At 43.0% G+C, this 18,045-nt stretch overlaps 1 protein-coding gene and 1 long non-coding RNA gene across 4 annotated transcripts in view; both read left to right on the forward strand.

The window, feature by feature from the left end:
* Positions 1-307: 307 nt before the first annotated feature.
* The window catches only part of LY86 (lymphocyte antigen 86), a 67,126-nt gene continuing 49,388 nt past the window's right edge, over positions 308-18,045 (forward strand). For 2 of the 3 annotated variants that reach the window (XM_053223126.1, XM_053223127.1), the window contains exon 1: positions 308-522. In XM_053223126.1, coding sequence (XP_053079101.1) covers positions 396-522 — 127 coding nt within the window. In that variant the 5' untranslated portion in view covers positions 308-395. The remainder of the gene's footprint in view (positions 523-18,045) is intronic. The other variant, XM_015086997.3, reaches the window with a different exon arrangement.
* Positions 533-6,552, forward strand: LOC128315678 (uncharacterized). The gene is made up of 2 exons (XR_008298708.1): positions 533-3,586; positions 6,216-6,552. It is a non-coding gene; the product is annotated as an uncharacterized LOC128315678 (long non-coding RNA).

An 18,045-nucleotide genomic window follows, 5' to 3' on the forward strand; every position in this document is an offset into this window, starting at 1 on the left:
GGTCCACAGCCCACATAGGAGCCTATGGAGACATGGGGGTACTGTGGTGTTGCTTTCCTGAGTTCACACTCCACCTGGGGGTGCAGGACTCTAAGGGGGCTGTTTGGAGAGGGACCATGGCATAAGGTCATGCATCACTTGCTGGCTCCTCCCCATGAAAGTGGAACATCAACATCCAGCCTACCTTAGACACAAGCTATCCTCACCGTGCTCATTCAAGTGTCAAAGGTCCTGGGGGAACAGTATTCAAATGCATCTCACAGCGGTTCCTTGGGAGAATAAAATATGAGAAGTGAAACTGAACATTCACCCCTGTAGTGAGAGGACAGAGAGGACCCGGAAGGCCCTTTGCATTGGGACTGCTAGTTTTCTGTGGGTCACACGCAAGGTCTCTCATGGAGGGTGTCACGGTGGTCCTCCTCCTTATCTGGACTCTGATATCTCCCAGCAGCAACGGCAAAGCCTGGCCCCCACACACGGTCTGCCGGGATGGAAACTTGGAAGTGTTCTACCAGAGTTGTGGTAAGGTCTTTCAAAACATCATTGTTTGTGTTTATGGGAAAATGAAGGCCCATGGAAGGGGCCACTGAAGTGCTTAGTTGGGGTGGGGAAAGGATGAGGGGCCCAGGGGCTAAACACTTTCTCCACTTGTAGTGGGTCTGCAAGGTGATTCGAGAGCCCTTGGGGGAAGGAGGGGTGGGAGGTGTGAGTAGGAAACAGCCCAAAGAGAGCCACGAAAAGGACATGAAAAAGGCCTTGAGTCTAAATGGAGCAGTTCATTAATACTGCAGAGCCAGAAAACAACAAAAATGACTAAGGAGTCTACCAAATCCTGACACCCCCATCAGCTCAAAATTAAGAAAAGATGTTTTCAGGGCACCTGGGTGGCTCAGTTGGTTAAGTGTGCCATTTGGTTCAGGTCATAATCTCACAGTTGGTGGGTTCAAGACCTACATTGGGCTTTGTGCTGTTAGCTCAGAGCCTGGAGCCTGCTTTGGATTCTGTGTGTATGTCTCTCTCTCTGCCCCTCCCCAACTTGTGCTCACTTTCTCTCTCTCTCTCTCTCTCTCTCTCCCTCCCTCTCTCAAAAATAAATACACATTAAAGATTTTTTTAATATAAAAAAAATAAAAAATGCTTCCAATAGTCACTACCACCCCAAACTGTATGCCTGGGCTATCTTTCCAGTTTATTTAGTTTGCAAATTGAGTGAAAAGATCACATATGCCCAAAGAGTAGATTCCTGCCCTTTGTATGACATTCCAGAGCAGTGTTGCTCATGAATTCAACACTTACCTGATCTCTCAATGCCAGGGTTTTGTCCAGAGCCAGACATAACCAATGAGAATGAGCCATGGTTATTACCCCAATGGGACATATGTCTTTGCTAACAAAAAACACAATCTAATCAATAGAATGCAGGGAGCTGCTGCAGTCAGAGTCAGAACCAACACTTTGGAGCAGAGTACCACAGACTGGGTCTTAAACAACAGATATTTATTTTCTCACAGCTCTTTGGCTGGAAGTCCCAGGTCAAGGTGTCAACATGGTCAATTTCTCCTGAGGCTTCTCTCCTTGGCTGGCAGATGGTCATCTTCTCCCAATGTCCTCACGTGGTCTTTCCTCTGTGCCTTCTTGTCTTATAAAGACACCAATCCTATTGGATTGGGGCCCACCCACAGGACTTCATTTAACCTTAATCACCTCTTTAAAGACCCCATCTTCAAATAAAATCACATTCTAAGGTACCAAGGGTTAGGATTTCAACATATGAATTGGCAGGTGGGGAGCAGGGAACAATTCAGTCCACAAAGGGGGCCTGAGTGGGAAAAATGAACTCAACCTCAGGATCACAACTTGAATGAACATTAGAGGGATAGGTTCATGAAAAAGTATGCCAGTATGAAATATGACACTTTGGAGGTAGACAGGAAGCAAAAGGCAGTTCTGATTGGAGGAGTTAGAAAAAAAATGCCCTTTAAGTATTTAAATTGGCCCCATGATAAGCTGGGGAGTAGTGGAGATGTTGCATTTGAGCAGATAGCTGATCCTACAATTGCCACCTCAGGAGTTTCCTTGGAGAGGCTGGGATGGTCAGGCTGGCCTCCAGAACCATTTGTCCAACTTGACTTCACTCTTTTAAAAAGAAGGAACATTGAACATTGAAACACACAAAAACATTTTTTTTTCTAATGTAAAAGACAATGAATGGCTCAATGCTATAGGACTTGATCTCATTACTCTTGCTCTTCCCATGGGAATGAGATGCTTTCTGCTGGCATGTATGCATTGTAGGTGCAGGATAAGAAGAGAGCCTTGAGATGAATGGGCTGCTCGGAATTTGTTTTTCTAATTCATCCTCCCATAAAAGGTTGCCATGGCTGATCCCTCCCCCAGACCAGCCTGCAGCCTGCAGCCAAGCCTGGCACAGCCTTTCAAGTCATTGCCAAGAAAAGCAAGAGAAGTGGATGCACCAGGAAAAGAAAAAAAAAGCATATCACCCGCCTCTGGGGATAACTCCTCCCTCTGGGTAGTTACTCAATGGAGTCAACAAATGTCGGCACAAGTCTTGCTCTGGTCACTCAGGGAAAAAGAATGAAAGAGACACAGTTCTCATCAAAGGGTAGTGGGAAGATCAGACAACTAAACAATAGGGGAAATGCTCAATGGGAAGCGCCAGAATAGAGGCGTGCGTCATGCACCGGGGGTCATGGTAGTTGGAAAGGGTGAGGTTGGGGATCTTAACCTACCAGGGAAAGGGTCATCAAGCTTGACCTCAGCCTCAAAGAATGATAAAAATGGCAATTATAACACCTTATGTCCTTGGAAGGTTTACATGTGCCAGGCACCATGCTAAATTCTTCCTATGCATTAATATTTTACAGATGTGTAAGCGAGAGTTAGAAATGCCAGGTGACTCTTCCAAGGACACACAGGTAATAGTGGCAGAATTACATCTTGGGGGCACAGAGAAGGCATGAAGTCAATATCTGTGGAATTAAAATGAGTTGATCCCAGGCCTGGCTGACTCTGGTATGCTTTAATCTCCTGCTATGTGAAGGCAGGTGGGGTAGAGGTAAGGGATAGGAAGGATAACTCTGGCACGTGTGTGACAGCAGGGAGATGCCAGCAGGCAGAGTTCAGGGGACTGCAGAAGGACTGGAACACAAGAGAGGATGAGAAATGAGGTAGGGAATGTGGGCAGAGCCCAAGAGTGATGGTGAATTTCATGTGTCACCTTGCCTGGGCCATAGGACACCCAGGGAACTGATTAAACACTTTCAGGGTATGACTGTGAGAGTGTGTCCAGGGGAGATTAGCACCAGAATCAGTGGCCTGAGAAAAGCAGATCACCCTCCCCAGCATGAGTGGGCATTGTCCAGTCTGTTGAAGGCCTGAACAGAAACAAAAGGTGGAGGAAGGAAGGACTCACTCTCTCAGCCTGACTGTAAGCTGGGACTTGGACCTCCTGCATGTAGCTCTTCTGGCTTTCTGCCTCTCTCTCAGTCCTTCAGACACCACCAGCCTTCCTGGGTCTCTTGTTTGCAAATGGCAGATCATGGGGCTTCTCAGCCTCCATAATCATGTGAGTCAACACCTTATGATAATTCTTTTTCTATTTTATAGATATAGATATAGATGATATAGATATAGATATAGATAATATAGATGATATAGATAGATATAGATATTTCTCCAGAGAAACAGGAGAACCCTAATACAAGAGATGTGGTGGAGCTGCATCCCTTCGGCAATGAGGAGATTGCATTTTGGAAAGATTTCCTCGGGGAATGGGTTGGAGCATGGATATTAGATTGAAAGCTGTTTGAGGCCACAGCCAGGATGTGTAGGCTATAGAATCAATAACCCAGGAAAGAAATGATAAAAGTCTAAACTAGTATCATATCAACAGCCTCAACTTCGGAAAGATTCTTGGTATACTTTAGGATCAGCAGAAAAGAAAGCAATGCCCTGGGGGCTTCTCCAAAGGCGAGCCCTGCCTCATCTCTTGAGAACCATTGAGCTATCAGGCACTGAATGGTCACATACCCCTCCCGGATGGAAATATTCCTCCCTTTAGCTGCTGGATTCATAACAGGGCAGCTCCCTCACCCCCAAGACGTTCACATTGTTAACATAAAGCAAAGGCCACGTCTTGTGACCCTGTATGAAACCCTGGTATCCAGACATCCTCAGTGCATATCAGGGCTTCTAGAATCCCTACATTCACACAGATGTGGGGATGTCATCCTACAAAAATAAAGGATCTACTGTTTTCTGAGTTTAGTGCTTCATTATTTTCCTTCTTGTTTTGTTTTATAATTTTAGTGGGAGGGAGAGCATTTAGGCTGGACACTGTTCTAAATAAGACAAAAATCCTTTGGGAGAAAGAAAGAAGCTCACAAGCAGTTACTGGGCTCTGAATACTGATTAGGAAATGAGCACAATTTTCTGAAAAAGCAGAAGTCCTGCTCTGTCCAACTGTTCATGCTATAGTAAAGAAAAGAGTGGCAGTCTTTACAAAAGCAGAAGGAGGAAGAGAAGCAGCTGGGGACCTTTCTTTTGTTAAATCATAAGACAATCTCCACAGCTAGCAAAAGCCCAGGGACTTCACTCCATTCACATGCCACAAATGTCCACTGATGTATTTATTTATATGCTGCTTCTATCACACTATGGCATCAGGTGGATTACAAAAGTCCACAGGATTGGAGGATGGAGGTAGTGGGAGAATCAGGAGGAGGGCAGGAGGGGAATAATAAATCCAGGAGAGGTCAGGACACATACAACAGACGAGGCAATGTCCAAGATAAAATATGGGGGCCTGGGGTCAGGAAACCTCATTCCACCCCTTGGGCAATACTCTCTGCCTCCTGTCCTTGATTGCAAAGTGGTATATGAGTTTCCTATGGATGCACTAATGGTTACCACTTTTTGGCCCAAAATGACATACATATATTCTTTTAGTGTTCCAGAGGTTAGAAGTCCGAAGCCAACTTCACTTAGTCAAGGGCCACGCTCCTTTGGAAACTCCAGGGGAGATCTCTTTCTTTGTCTTTTCCAGCTTCTACAGCTGCATTCCTTGGATCATAGCCCCTTCCTCCATCTTCAAAGCCAACAGTGTCGCATCTTGCTGCAACATCTTGTTGTCACATTGCTTTCATCTATGCAAGATTTCCCTCTGCCTCCTTTTTAGGACACTGGGATTAGCATTATCTTCCTGTCTCAAGGAGATTTAATCACACCTGTAAATTCCCTTTTGCCACATTAGGCAGCATTTGCATGTTCTGGGGATTAGGACATGGGTATCTGGGAGCCATCATTCAGCCCATGACAATAGGGATAATAATTTTACCTACCTCTCAAAGGCTATGTGAGGATTAAGTAAAAAGCACCACATACCAAGTGCTTAGTACATACTATGCGCTTCAATAAATCTTTGCTGCTGATGGCTTGTAAGATATTTTACAGTCAGTAGAGGTATATTTGACTATGAGCTTCCTTGAAGCCAAATCAAATGAGGAGATTACATTGTTTGCAAAATAAAACCAGTTTTTAAGGAGCTGTCTACGTTTTCCTGATACTGGGATGAGCTCTGAGAGAAATCTCTCCCTGGACATATGTGACTCCCATCCGCTGTTTCTCATGGTGCCCCTCAGTGGGAAACAAGGGCTCATCACAAAAATGCAAATCAGGGTTAATTTTGCAAAGGGCTGCAGTAGAAACTTCCATGAATGTAAGCACTTGCAGGTCTGAATTGCTCAAGGGAAAGTTAGACTGCCTAGAGGAATGGATGAGCCACATGTGCTCCAGGCAGCCACCCATAAATAGTGTTGCCATTGTTGTTGCTGCTATTTTGGGTTTTTTGATAAGGGTTAACAAGCAGAGGTCTAGGTTGTATCTTTTGGCAAGGGCCTTGAGTGTGAACCTCGGGGTTGTCCTTTAACAGACTTTAACATGCTGTAAGATGCTTTGACATAAAACAGGCAGAGAAGAGGGTCATAAAAAGTAAGAGACCTATTATACATTGCCTAAATGACTTCATGTCTCCCTTTTGATATGTTTGATACTCACAGTCAACCTGGCCATGCAAGTGGCTCCTGGGATGAGTCTAGGGCAGCAGTTGGCAAGTGAAGTCTACACACTAAATCCTACATGCTGCCTGTTTTTTTGTTTTTTTTTTTTAATTTTTTTAATCTTTATTTATTTTTGAGAGAGAGAGACAGCGTGTGAGCAGGGAAGGAGCAGAGAGAGAGAGACGCACACAGAATGCGAAGCAGGCTCCAGGCTCTGAGCTGTCAGCACAGAGCCTGACGTGGGGCTCACACTCACAAACTTTAAGATCATGACCTGAGCTGAAGCGGGATGCTCAACCCACTGAAGCCACCCAGGCACCCCTACATGCTGCCTGGTTTTATATGGCCTGTGAATGAAGAATTGTTTTTACATTTTCAGATGGCTAGAAGATTCAAAAGAATAATAATATTTGTGACATGTGAAAATTATATGAAAGTCAAATTTCTGTCTCCATAAAGTTTTATTAGAACACAGTCATGCTCATGTGTTTATGCCTTGTCTATGGCTTCTCCCATAAGTAGTGTGATAGTGACTGTATGGGCACAGATCCTGAAATATTAACTGTTTGGCTCTTTATAGAAAAATGTTCCTGTTCCCTGGTCAAGGTTAGGAAAGAATCTTTCAAACTCTTCACCAGTTCAGAGCCTCAAGTTCTGCATCTTCTGGATAATTTTAGCCATAGAGAGGCTATGTGACCAAGTAATCTTGACACAAAACCACCATGAATGCAGGAAGTCATGATACCTTTGAGAGAATCATTATTTCCATAATAATCTGATTTTCCATAGTGTTTTATAATCTATAAAGTCACTCCATTTATAAGGTCTCATTCAATCCTTATGAAGAGTCCTATGAGGTATATAAGATGTTTGTCTCCATTTTCCAGGTAGAGAAATTGAAGCACCTACATATTAACTATCTTCTCTAGTAACATACTGAGTCATGATACAACCCTAAGTGTCTGACTCCATGCCCAGTGATTCAAAGCCTTATCATGGAATTCCAATATGGCACAACCTATGCCATCTGATCCCAAAGATGTAGGATAGGGACAGGGAGAAGAGACAGCTCAAAGACCAAGTCTTTGGGTGAGGAGGTTAAAATCTTACACTAGCAAAAGAAGGAGGAAGAGTATGAGGAAGAAGGTAGGAGGAAGTGAACGAGAAAGGAAGGAGGAAGAGGAAGAGGAGAAAGACTTGTCTTCTGATTCAAGGATTGTTCCATCTCTACCTACACCAGCCTCCCCCTCTCTGCATGCATTCAGAGCTGGACTAGTTTGGCTCTTCCCAAGTATCCATCAGAGACCCCGTAAGAGTCGTAGAAGAGAAGGAACACTTACATCTACATTTTTCAGCTACGTGTATCAAGTTCTCTTTTGTTGCAAGGTGTTTGGAAATGACATCTACCAAATTTTTAAGACAAGCAAATGGAAGGCCATTCTCTTGTCAGTAAGAATAGCAAATTTTTTGATCATAGCCCTCCTTTGCAGTTGGCTTGCTTATTTTATAGGGAAACCCTATTTCCTCTGCACCTGACAGCCGTTTTCAGTGTGGAGAAGTTGGTGAGTGGGGAGAGCAGGGCAGGGGGAGCCCCATCTCCAGCAGTAAGTTGAGGGTGTGGGTGGCCCCTAGGGGATCTGGGCCAGTCACCTGGGAGGTTCTAGGGTGACTGGTCACCATGCTTCACACTTAATCATCACATACTCTTCTCTCCTTGAAGGCAATCAGCTTTGTCCATTTCTGCCTAAATAGGTTTTGCATGCTGCTGGAGTTTACAGTAGGGCAGGCACTTTATCTGACCTCCAAAAAAATCTTTAATTTCAAAGTCAAAATCAGGTCACGTGCATCTGAATAATCCATCAAGATAGTCAAAGAGGACAATTAATCAGATTTTTAAAATGCAAAGCAATGCTGGCGACATCTTCTCCAAGATAAAGGGTAAACTCCAAATGACCTGGCTGCAGAGGAGGGCATGTTGATAAAGTGTTTGTAGAAAAATTATTTTAAAACTGCCCTGGAAGGAAAGGGAGTGGGGGGAAAAATCTGCTTTCCTCAAAGCCTAATAATTCTGAAATAAATGAAGCATAAAACAACACAAAAGAAGGAACACAATTAAAAGAATAATAATAATGGAAAATATCACAGGCTCATAGTCACTTAACAGTACTTTAAAATATTGCACACAGAAAGCCATTTCTCCCTTAGTTTATGTTCCTAGATTAATAGGGATATAAATATTGTACAATTAGAGAAAAGTAGACAAATAGCCAGGGAGACAATGATGCCATTTTAAAGGGATAAGTGGGCATGCAAGATTAAACAGCTAGCTTCTGGGAGCATAGCGAGGCCTTACTGCTCAAACTTAAAGGCAGGAAGCTGATTTTAAAATATACAATTATTTGGGGTGCCTGGGTGGCTCAGTCGGTTAAGCATCTGACTTCAGCCCAGGTCATGATCTTGCAGTTTGTGAGTTTGAGCCATGTGTCAGGCTCTGTGCTGACAGCTCAGAGCCTGGAGCTTGCTTCAGATTCTGTGTCTCCCTCTCTCTCTCTACCCCTCCCTAGCTCATGCTCACACTCTCTGTCAAAAATAAATAAACGTAAAAATTTTTTTAAATATGCAATTATTTTTAAAATGTATATATTTGTAATATATTATATGTATTAAAATAATATATATAAATAATATATAATATATCATAAATTAAAATGAATATATAAATTTATAAATATATATAATATATATTATGTAAATAAATATATGCTCTAGAATATGCATATTAAGTTAAAATAAAATATATATATTATATATTATGTTATATATATTAATATATATTATTAAAAAAGGGAACAAGAAAAAGTTGACTGTGAACAGGAGCTGGACCAGAGCAAACTGTGTAGGTGGGTTCCGGCTACCAAGTCACTGAGGTCCTCCCTGTTTCTGTGAGGTTGTTAGAGCCAGACTTCCAAGGCAGCGTTAATTCTCCCAAGCACTTTTCAAAAGAGATCCTGAGTCCATTAGTGAATGAGAACTTAAAGAGGGGAAAAAGCCAAGAGCCTGTGAGTCTAAGAGGCTCTTCTGCATAGGCAGGAAATGTCTTCTAGGGTGCTGTTCACTGCTCTTCCCATTCTCAAGCAAAATCGTGATAAGCAGCCTTTTTCATGTTTTGGAGGAGAATCTTTGAAGGGGCAGAGATGGGGGGAAGGATGTTGCTGAGCTCTGTGGCTATTTTTGTGCAAACAACAACATAAACCATATATTCCCCCAAGCCGCCACCAGTGCGAGGTCCTGGGCAAGGCTTCAAACTCAGCACTACGGGAAGAGGGAGCATAGGGGGCCAAAGCAGCTTGCTTGCTCCAGACCAAAGAAGGTGAAGGTGAAAGAGCCCCTTTCCAGCCCCAAATTATGCAGCTGAAGAACCTGGCAGAGGCTGTCAGGCACCAGGCTCCCAATGATGAAGGAGTACCGAGCCCGGCAGAGTCCTCTGCAATGCTGATAAGAACAAGCGGGAAGGCACAATGCAGGAGCAATGTTGGTCACACATATGTGGGGGCAGATGCTCCCTTCTAAAACCCAAACAACAGGGCTGATATTTTAATGGAAAGGGAAAGATGATCCACCCAGGAACTCTGTGTCATGTGAGTTGGTGTTTGGTATCTTTCTGGGATACCTTGTGAAGTGATATATCAGGCCCCTGTACAGTAGCTCTGTTCTGGGACCCTAGAGGAGCCAACCAAGCATTGGAAGGGGTTCTCTGGGGTCCACCAGAAACAATTATTTGACCATCCATCTGGGTGCAGTCAAGGGATGATTCATGCACAGCAGGCAGTGTGCAAGTCACATCTGCCAGCCTCCTTGTGGGATCCAAGAAGGCATCATTGTGTGTCCCTTCTTGAAATTCTGTACCAGTTCCCTCCATGCCTCTCCACCTTCAGGACAGAAGTGAGTGGTGACCAACCCAATGGCTAGGAGGAGGAAGAAAATATCCTCAGCCTAGAAAATGCTGCTTCCAAGCACAATTAACAGTCGAAGAAGAGCTGCCAATGGGCACCGCTATTTGAAGCCTGGTATATCCCCTTATGGCCAGGTGGGAACTGTGCCAGCTCCTGCTCTGGAGAAATCCACAACAGAACGATCAGGGTTCCCTCTGCCTGTTAGCTATTAGAATCTTTTCCCATAGCTGGGATCTTTCCTATGCAAGGGTCCTCCGTATGTTTTCATGCTCAATTCAATCTTCCTACACCATATAATAAAATCCCTTAAGCAATTAAATACTACTTGGACAATTAAGTCAGAATTTTGTAAGTTAAACACTAATTTTATTGCAGACATACATACATTGGTCACCCATTTATTAATAGAATTATCTTGAACATTTAACCTAATACAACAGATTTCCTTAAATGCTTTAAAATCTTTAAAAACAGGCAAAGCAGATACAAATTATCACAATGATGTTTCCACTTACTGCCCTTTTTTTCTTAAACTACAGTATTTTTCAAATATTGGTAACATGGGTTTACATTTATGTCTCTAATATGGTTACACTGATATTTATTCATACCGGTATTCTTACACCTTCCTGGGGTTATAGCCATACTTAGTTCAGTATCTTCCTAGGTGTCTGGGATGTCCCAGACCAAAGATAAAGACTATGAACTCAGACTAGCCAAGGACACAGGTTCTGAGTTACCAGTCAATTGATTCTGGGTTTGATGGCTGGTCAGCAAGCTCTCTTTACTTGAACTTGACCTATTGTGTCCTGAAGACCCTAAGGCCTTTCTTTGCACAAAGTTCCCTGTATCCTAGTGCTTTTTCCTCAAATGGTACATGTTTCACAGGGTCATTGTGCTGTTACTGTCCTAGCATTATTATACATTAACCTGGGCTGTCAGCATTGCAGGAAACTTCGTGGTAATGTCAAATGTACAATTAGAAGGGTTGTATAGAAGAAATGATGGATTCTGTCTGTACAGGTGAGAATAATCTGCACAGCAGTTAGCTGACACATCATCTCAGAACATACACTGAACTGTCTTTCTACTTCTATCTTCTGTGTGAATGCTGGTGCCAATTTGATTGCTGTTGTTGTCTGGCTCTCTATCCAAATTTTATATGAGACCCCTCAAGTTCATCAATCCCACTGTCCCATTTTTTTTCTGGCTCAGTCGTAACTCTTGGTCCTTACTCTTACCTACTTCCAAAGGGAGAGAAAAGTGTTTTGGTCTCTGTGGTCTGTCCATAGGGGTAGAAACACTCTGAACCTCCAAATAACTAAGAATGAGGCTACATGCGCATCTAGTGCTTGGGATGTGACCCGACTTCCTTCCTGCTATTGTTAGGGCTGCAGCCCCCAGACATGCTTGTTAAGTCATTCTCAAAGATAGAGTCATGAGAGATGAGGTCTTCAAGAGCTCAAAACGATAGTCACTGTCTTTGCTGCCTCTTTCCAGCTACTGTCTGGAATTGCTGATTGTGGTTCCCCAACCAGCAGGGAGGAAGTCCCAGTGGTGTCCTCCCACCCTAACACCTCTCAGTCAGGGATGAGAATGACAGGCCACACTATCACTTCCTTGCCATCTGTTTATAGTTCTGTGGCCAATGTAGCCATTGTAGTTCACAGTGGTAGGATAGCAACAAATTGAGGAGAAAGATGCATAGGGTAAGGTTCCTGGTGCAGCTCTACTTCTCTGTGGGGCCAAGGATCAGTTTCTGACATATTGCCTCATGGCACCTGTTATGGTCATGGATGTCACATGACCATCTATTTCTCCACAAGAATGGAGAGAATGACACATAGAGAGGAGTCAGAAATCTACCACCCCTTTCCACAGGCTCAGGGTAGACTGGAATCTCACACAGAATTGTAAATATTCTGGCCAGAAAGAACCTCAGGGCTTCAATACCAAGTGCCTCCTTGTTCAGAGCAACTTGAGCCAGAGAGGCAATGTGTCCTAACCACAGCCACAAAACTGCATGGCAGTTGAACCCAACGGGACCTCCCAGGTCAGCTCTGCTTCCTCTTTTAGCCTAAAAACCATGATGGGTGAGCTCATCCAACTTCAGGTCAAAGATACCACATACAGGGGTGCCTGGGTGGCTCAGTCAGTTAAGCGTCCCACCCTGGATTTCAACTCAGGTCATGATCTCACAGTTCGTGGGTTTGAGCCCTGCACTGGGCTCTAGGCTGCCAGTGCAGAGACAGCTTGGGATTCTGTCTCTCTCCCTCTGTCTCTGCCCCTCCCCTGCTCAAACCCTCTGTCTCTCTCTCTCAAAATAAATAAATAAACTTAAAAAAAAAAGATACCACACGCAGCAAGATCAGAACCTCTCTTTTATACCAACAACCTCAAAGTGCAAAACATCCTCTTCCTATGCAGCCCTTCTCTTAATGCAATTTGTCCATATCTTTTCTTGTCCAAGCTCCTATAAAACAAGAGCCTTTGTATGTACAGAAAACCTATGGGGGCTCATTTATAATATCGAGAAGACCAACGTCTCCACAAATGTACTCTGATTGCAGATCTTACCTAGGAATGACATGGTTTCATAAAGCAGTAAAAGCAAGAACATGTTTAGAATACAGATGCCTTGCACTGTGATGTGAACCTTGTTAAGTAATCTAATCACAGTTAGTAAACAAATAACCAGGACAGGGGACACCTGTTGAAAATATGACAGGTCACTTGGGACCCTAAAGCCCTAACGCTTCATGCCAAGCTGCCTGCTTCTTCTGTTCTTTTCTCCACATGTAGAAAAGCTTCCTCAGTGCAGCCGACTTCAGCCATTAGGCAAATTCCCAAATGCCTAAATCCTTCTGTCCCCACTCCACTGGGGTTGACTGGCTTGGGTCCGAATCTGAAGTGGAGGTTATTCCAAAAGGGAAGTACGAGGAGCCTCAGTTTCCCCAGACACTCTAATTTCTAGCCTGACCTACACTGAGTTGTTTGGGATACAAGTAGTGTGGAGAGTGGGCAGGAATATAATTTTTCCACGGTGAACAATAGCCTTCTGCCTCACATTTGGCTTTGGTTTTTGCTAAATTGAAGAGCAATTCTCATGTGAGTATATTCATTAAAAAACAAACAAACAAAGACCTGAAGAAAAATCGCCAGTGGCTCTTGGTTTATTTGAGCCAGTGGTTGAACAAAGCACAGGATTACAAGCAAGTATCAAGTGTCCTGATTTTTAATGCATAACTGATCTTACAAGAAAATAGAGGAGGTCTTTAGGAACTAAAACAAAGAGAAAGCCTAAAAGCAGAGGAAAGCCAACACTGAAGCCATATCCGCCCTCAGAAAATTTGTCTCCAGGAACTAGAACTCAGGCTTCAGTAGCTGTGTGGGAGTCTGGCAACACAGTCCTATGCTGTACAAGATGGGAAATTGACCCCTCCGTGAAGCTCAGTCCTTCAAAAAATTGCATCCACAATTTTAAAAGTGGATAAGAAAAAAAATGATTTGGCAAATATGGAAGACAAGGAAACTTATCTAACTTACCTGGCCTCTGGAATAATAAGTGTTCCCTTAGAATTAGTAGCTACAGACCAGAGAGCCTATAGGCCTGGGTCCAAATGTATATTACCTTCATGATCCAGGAAACCCGAAGTCTAGAATTTAAATTACAGATGTTTTTTGAACAAACAAAATCTAGAATTTCCCCCAAAAGATTCAGTAAAGGAACTTTCCAAGGGATACTTCAGAAAGAAACACAATGATCTCTCAGAAGTAAGTTTGGAGGGCACCTAGGTGGCTCAGTCAGTTAAGTGTCTAACATTTGGTTTCAGCTCAGGTCATCTCAGTTCGTGGGTATGAGCCCCACATTGGGATCTCTGCTGGTGGCACAGAGCCTGCTTGGGATTCTTTCTCTCCCTCTCTCTCTCTGCCCCTCCGCCGCTCACACTGTCTCTGTCTTTCTCAAAATAAATAAATAAACTTAAAAAAAAGAAATACTAAAAATACTTTTAAAAAAAGAAGTAAGTTCAGATATGCAAGATGGACTAGCAAGAAAAGAGTTGGCAAATTCAAATAAGTGATGAATATAAGGATGATAATAATGTCTAGTTTGAAAAGGGAATATATTTGTTTTCCATTGTTGCATCACAAATTAGTCTAAAACTTAGCAGCTTTGAACAACAGACATTACTGTCTCAGGTTTTCTCTGCAGGAGTTTAGGCATGGTTTCTTTGGGTGTCTCTGACACAGGGTGTCTTAAAAGGCTGATCAAGGTGTTGGTCTGGACTGCAGCCGTCTCAAGGCTTGACTGAGAGAAGATCTGTTCCCAAACTCATATGAGTGTGGCTAGAGTCAGGCCCCAGAAGGTCACTCCAAGCTCACTCACGTGGCTGTTAGCTGGATTCAGGTCCTCAGTGGCTGTTGGCCAGAGGCATCAGTTGCTTGCCATGCGGGCATCTCACAACATGGCGCTGTGCTCCCACAGAGCAAGTGTTCCAAGCAAGAGAGTAAGAGAGGGCAAGAGAGGCAGATTTTTTGGTAGCCTAATTTCAGAAGCAACTTCCCAACACGTTCGCGATGTTCTACTGCTTAGAAGCAAGTCACTGGGTCTCTCAGGGGAGAGCTTCGCACAGGGCTTGAATTAGGAGCAGGGTCCACTGGGGGCAGTATTAGAGGCTGCCTACAACAAGCCATAATTCAGCACAAATAATAGCACATGGAGGAGGGGGCTGGTGATGGCATAAAGCATTCTGATGTCCTTATCCTTGTATTTATCAGGGAGAGAGTAAAGACCACGTTTACTTTTGCAAAATGAAAAAGTTCTGTTGTCCTATGGTAGTACAACAATGTGAATATACTTAACACTACTGAACTGTGTGCTTGAAAATGATTAAATGTAACAAATCTAAATGATAAATGATAAATCTAATATCATGTGGTTCTCACCACAATAAATAAATAAGTAAATAAATAATGCCAAGAGTAAAAGGAAAAAGGAAAAAAAGCTAATATTTAATTTTAAGCTTTATTAAGTGAAATATTCATGTTAGAAATTCAAGGGCAACTATTTAAAAACTAGCCATATAGTATATTACTTTCAAACTTGTAAAAGAAAAAAAAACACTCCAATCAATCCAAAAGAATGTCAGAATGAAGGAGACAAAGTAGCATGGAAGGATCAGGGCATTAAGAAAATCCACATGTAAATGAGAAATAATTACAAATATATCAGAGGTCCTAATATATATAAACTGACTAAGGTAAGCGGATTTGTTTCACAAAAAAGAACACTAGCTTGAACTTAAGAATCAGCTCTCTGAATTTTACACCTACACTACAATCCTAAAGCACACCTAAAACACAGACCTACAGTGAACATCACATTTAATGGTGAAACATTGGAAGAATTTCTTTTAAATCTAAAAATGAGGCAAGCATGCCTACCATCATTATTTCTATTCCACATTGCACTGAAGGCAGTGAGACAAGAAAAATAAAACATTTAAGGATTTGAAAAGAAGAAACAAAGATGTTATTATATGCATACAATAGGACTGTCCAAGCAGAAAAACCTCATCTAAAAATCATTGGAATTAATAAGAGCATTTCTTGAACAATTTCTTTGGGGACCTATGCATGACATTTATTCCAGGAGATAGCTAGCATGCATAGCTTTGGTTAATTCATTTTCACAGCTGTAGAGTATATAATTATTTGTGTAGACTGCAATTGTATCCACTCTCCTTTTGATTAATCTTTTGGTGGCTTCCAATTTTTTATAATTATAAACTGTTGGCAGCATCTATGATTTATGTCTCTTTGTATCAGAAAAGGTTTCCCAGCCCAGGACTTTTTTTTTTCCTACCTCTCAGGTTTAAGGCCAGGCAAAGGTATTTAGAATTGCTCTAGGGTTCTTATCTAGGAATGTTTCCCCACAATAACATCTTTCAAATGTTATGTTCTGAAAACATATGAACAGATGCAAGAAAAGGCTGAATAATATCTAAGTGGTTACAGCAATGATGTGGAAGAGAAAGGTGAAGTGTTGAGTCAGGGGTCTACTTAAAACTTTGCTACCATCAGGGGCATCTGGGTGACTCAGTGAGTTAAGCCCCTGACTTTGGCTCAGATCATGATCTCACCAGTTTGTGAGTTCAAGCCCTGAGTTGGGCTCTGTGCTGACAGCTTGGAGCCTGGAGCCTGCTTTGGATTCTGTGACTCCCTCTGTCTCTGCCTCTCCCCTGCTCTCTTTCTCTCTCTCTCTCTTTCTCTCTCTCTCTCTTTCAAAAATAAACAAACATTAAAAACAACAACAACAAAAACTTCGCTGTGATCAACGTGCTGCATTTAACTTGAGTGTGGGGTGGGTGGGGGGCAGGAAGGCTGTGGGTATACAGCAGGTACTCTATCCTCATTGATTAATCTGAAGTGAGGTTTCCCATCTTATTTTTCCTGTTAGTTTGCTATCTTCCAATATTATTCTTTTATTTTATTTTTAGCAATCTATTTTTAATCCTTTAACCAGGAGGGAAGTCATAGGATTGTGTTGATTTGGGAAGCAGAGAGATAAGCCCTTTGTTTACTTAGGAGTTAATTTTGTTGGCAGAAGGGTCAAGCCAAAGGCAGCTGGTTCTTTTCTCCTCCATCATCGACCTGTGAGTGATCGTAGTCCTATATCATTCATGCCATGGGATCTTATTCCTAAGGTGGTCTGTGTAACACAAGTGACAAAGTGCTGGAGAAGTGTGGGTTTTCCCACAGAAATATCTCTATCCTTCCCATCAGGGAGAGCTCGATTGCAGAGCTGGGACATCCAGCAGACCTATTCTGGCTCTGTCTCCCAATGTGGGGGACACAGGAAGGAATGGTGAACTGGTTTGGGGAATGAGGAATCCTACTTCCTTGATTTCACTATAAGACCCTCTGGAAGAAACTCTGGTTGGGTACCCACTTCATCTTCTCAGGAAATCTCCATGGCATCTTGAGGAAAGGTTGATTCCATGCCCTAGAGATACTGTGCCTCTTATTCTCTGAAGAAGGAGCCAGTGATCCTCCTTGAACATGTCTTCTTCCTTCAAATGCCTTTCTGTGAGTGAGCCCTTCTCTTCATTCTCAATCAAGGTGGTCACATTTGGAGACAGTGTCACTGAGTGACCCCTTTACCAACCCACTAACAGTGAAGAGGAGGGTCTTTTCACATATTATAGACTGAATGTTTGTGTCCACCACAAAATTCTTATGTTGAAGCCCTAAACCACAATGTGAAGGTAGTAGGAGGTGGAGCCTGTGGGAAGGTTGGATGAGGTTATGTGAAGGGGGCTCCATGATAGGACTAGTGTCCTTATAAGAGGAAGAGACCAAAGAGAGCTTGCTGTCTACCTCTCTGCCATGCAAGCATACATTGAGAAGGTGGCCATCTGTAATCCAGGAAGAGGGCCCTCACCACAAACCACATCAGCCAGCACCTAGATCTTGGACTTCCAGCCTCCAGAGCTATGAGAAACATAGGTCTGCTGTTTAAACCACCTGAGCTGTGGGATTTTGTTATGGCAACCCGGTAAACTAAGACAACACGTCAGCTCTGTCAATAGGATTGCTTCCTTGAAAAAGTGTAAATTGATTTTTTCCTCTTGTGGGACTGATTGGAGGCAGCATGGACAATTCATTACCACATGTGGGGAGAGCAGTACCCAAGGGGGACAAAAAATATATCAAGTTGATCTCATACCAGACAGCATTAGGGAAACAGATCTCAAGAATGAACACTTGCCCTGCAGGCCTCTGTAGGACAGAGTGTGGCCAAAATTGCCTCAGGGGCCCCAAGGGCAGCATCGGGAAGGAAGGCGGGTGGCAAAGTAAGGAAGCTCCCTGCCACAAGTATCTAAGCCTCCCAACCTACACTTTATTACCAACAATTACCACGGCTACCCCTGCACTTCATGGCTCCTAGTACAGTAAAACCGTGGATTGCGAGTAACTTGTTCTGTGAGTGTTCTGCAACATAAGCACATTTT

Source organism: Acinonyx jubatus, chromosome B2 (assembly GCF_027475565.1).
Source record: "Acinonyx jubatus isolate Ajub_Pintada_27869175 chromosome B2, VMU_Ajub_asm_v1.0, whole genome shotgun sequence".
Lineage (NCBI taxonomy): Eukaryota > Metazoa > Chordata > Mammalia > Carnivora > Felidae > Acinonyx > Acinonyx jubatus.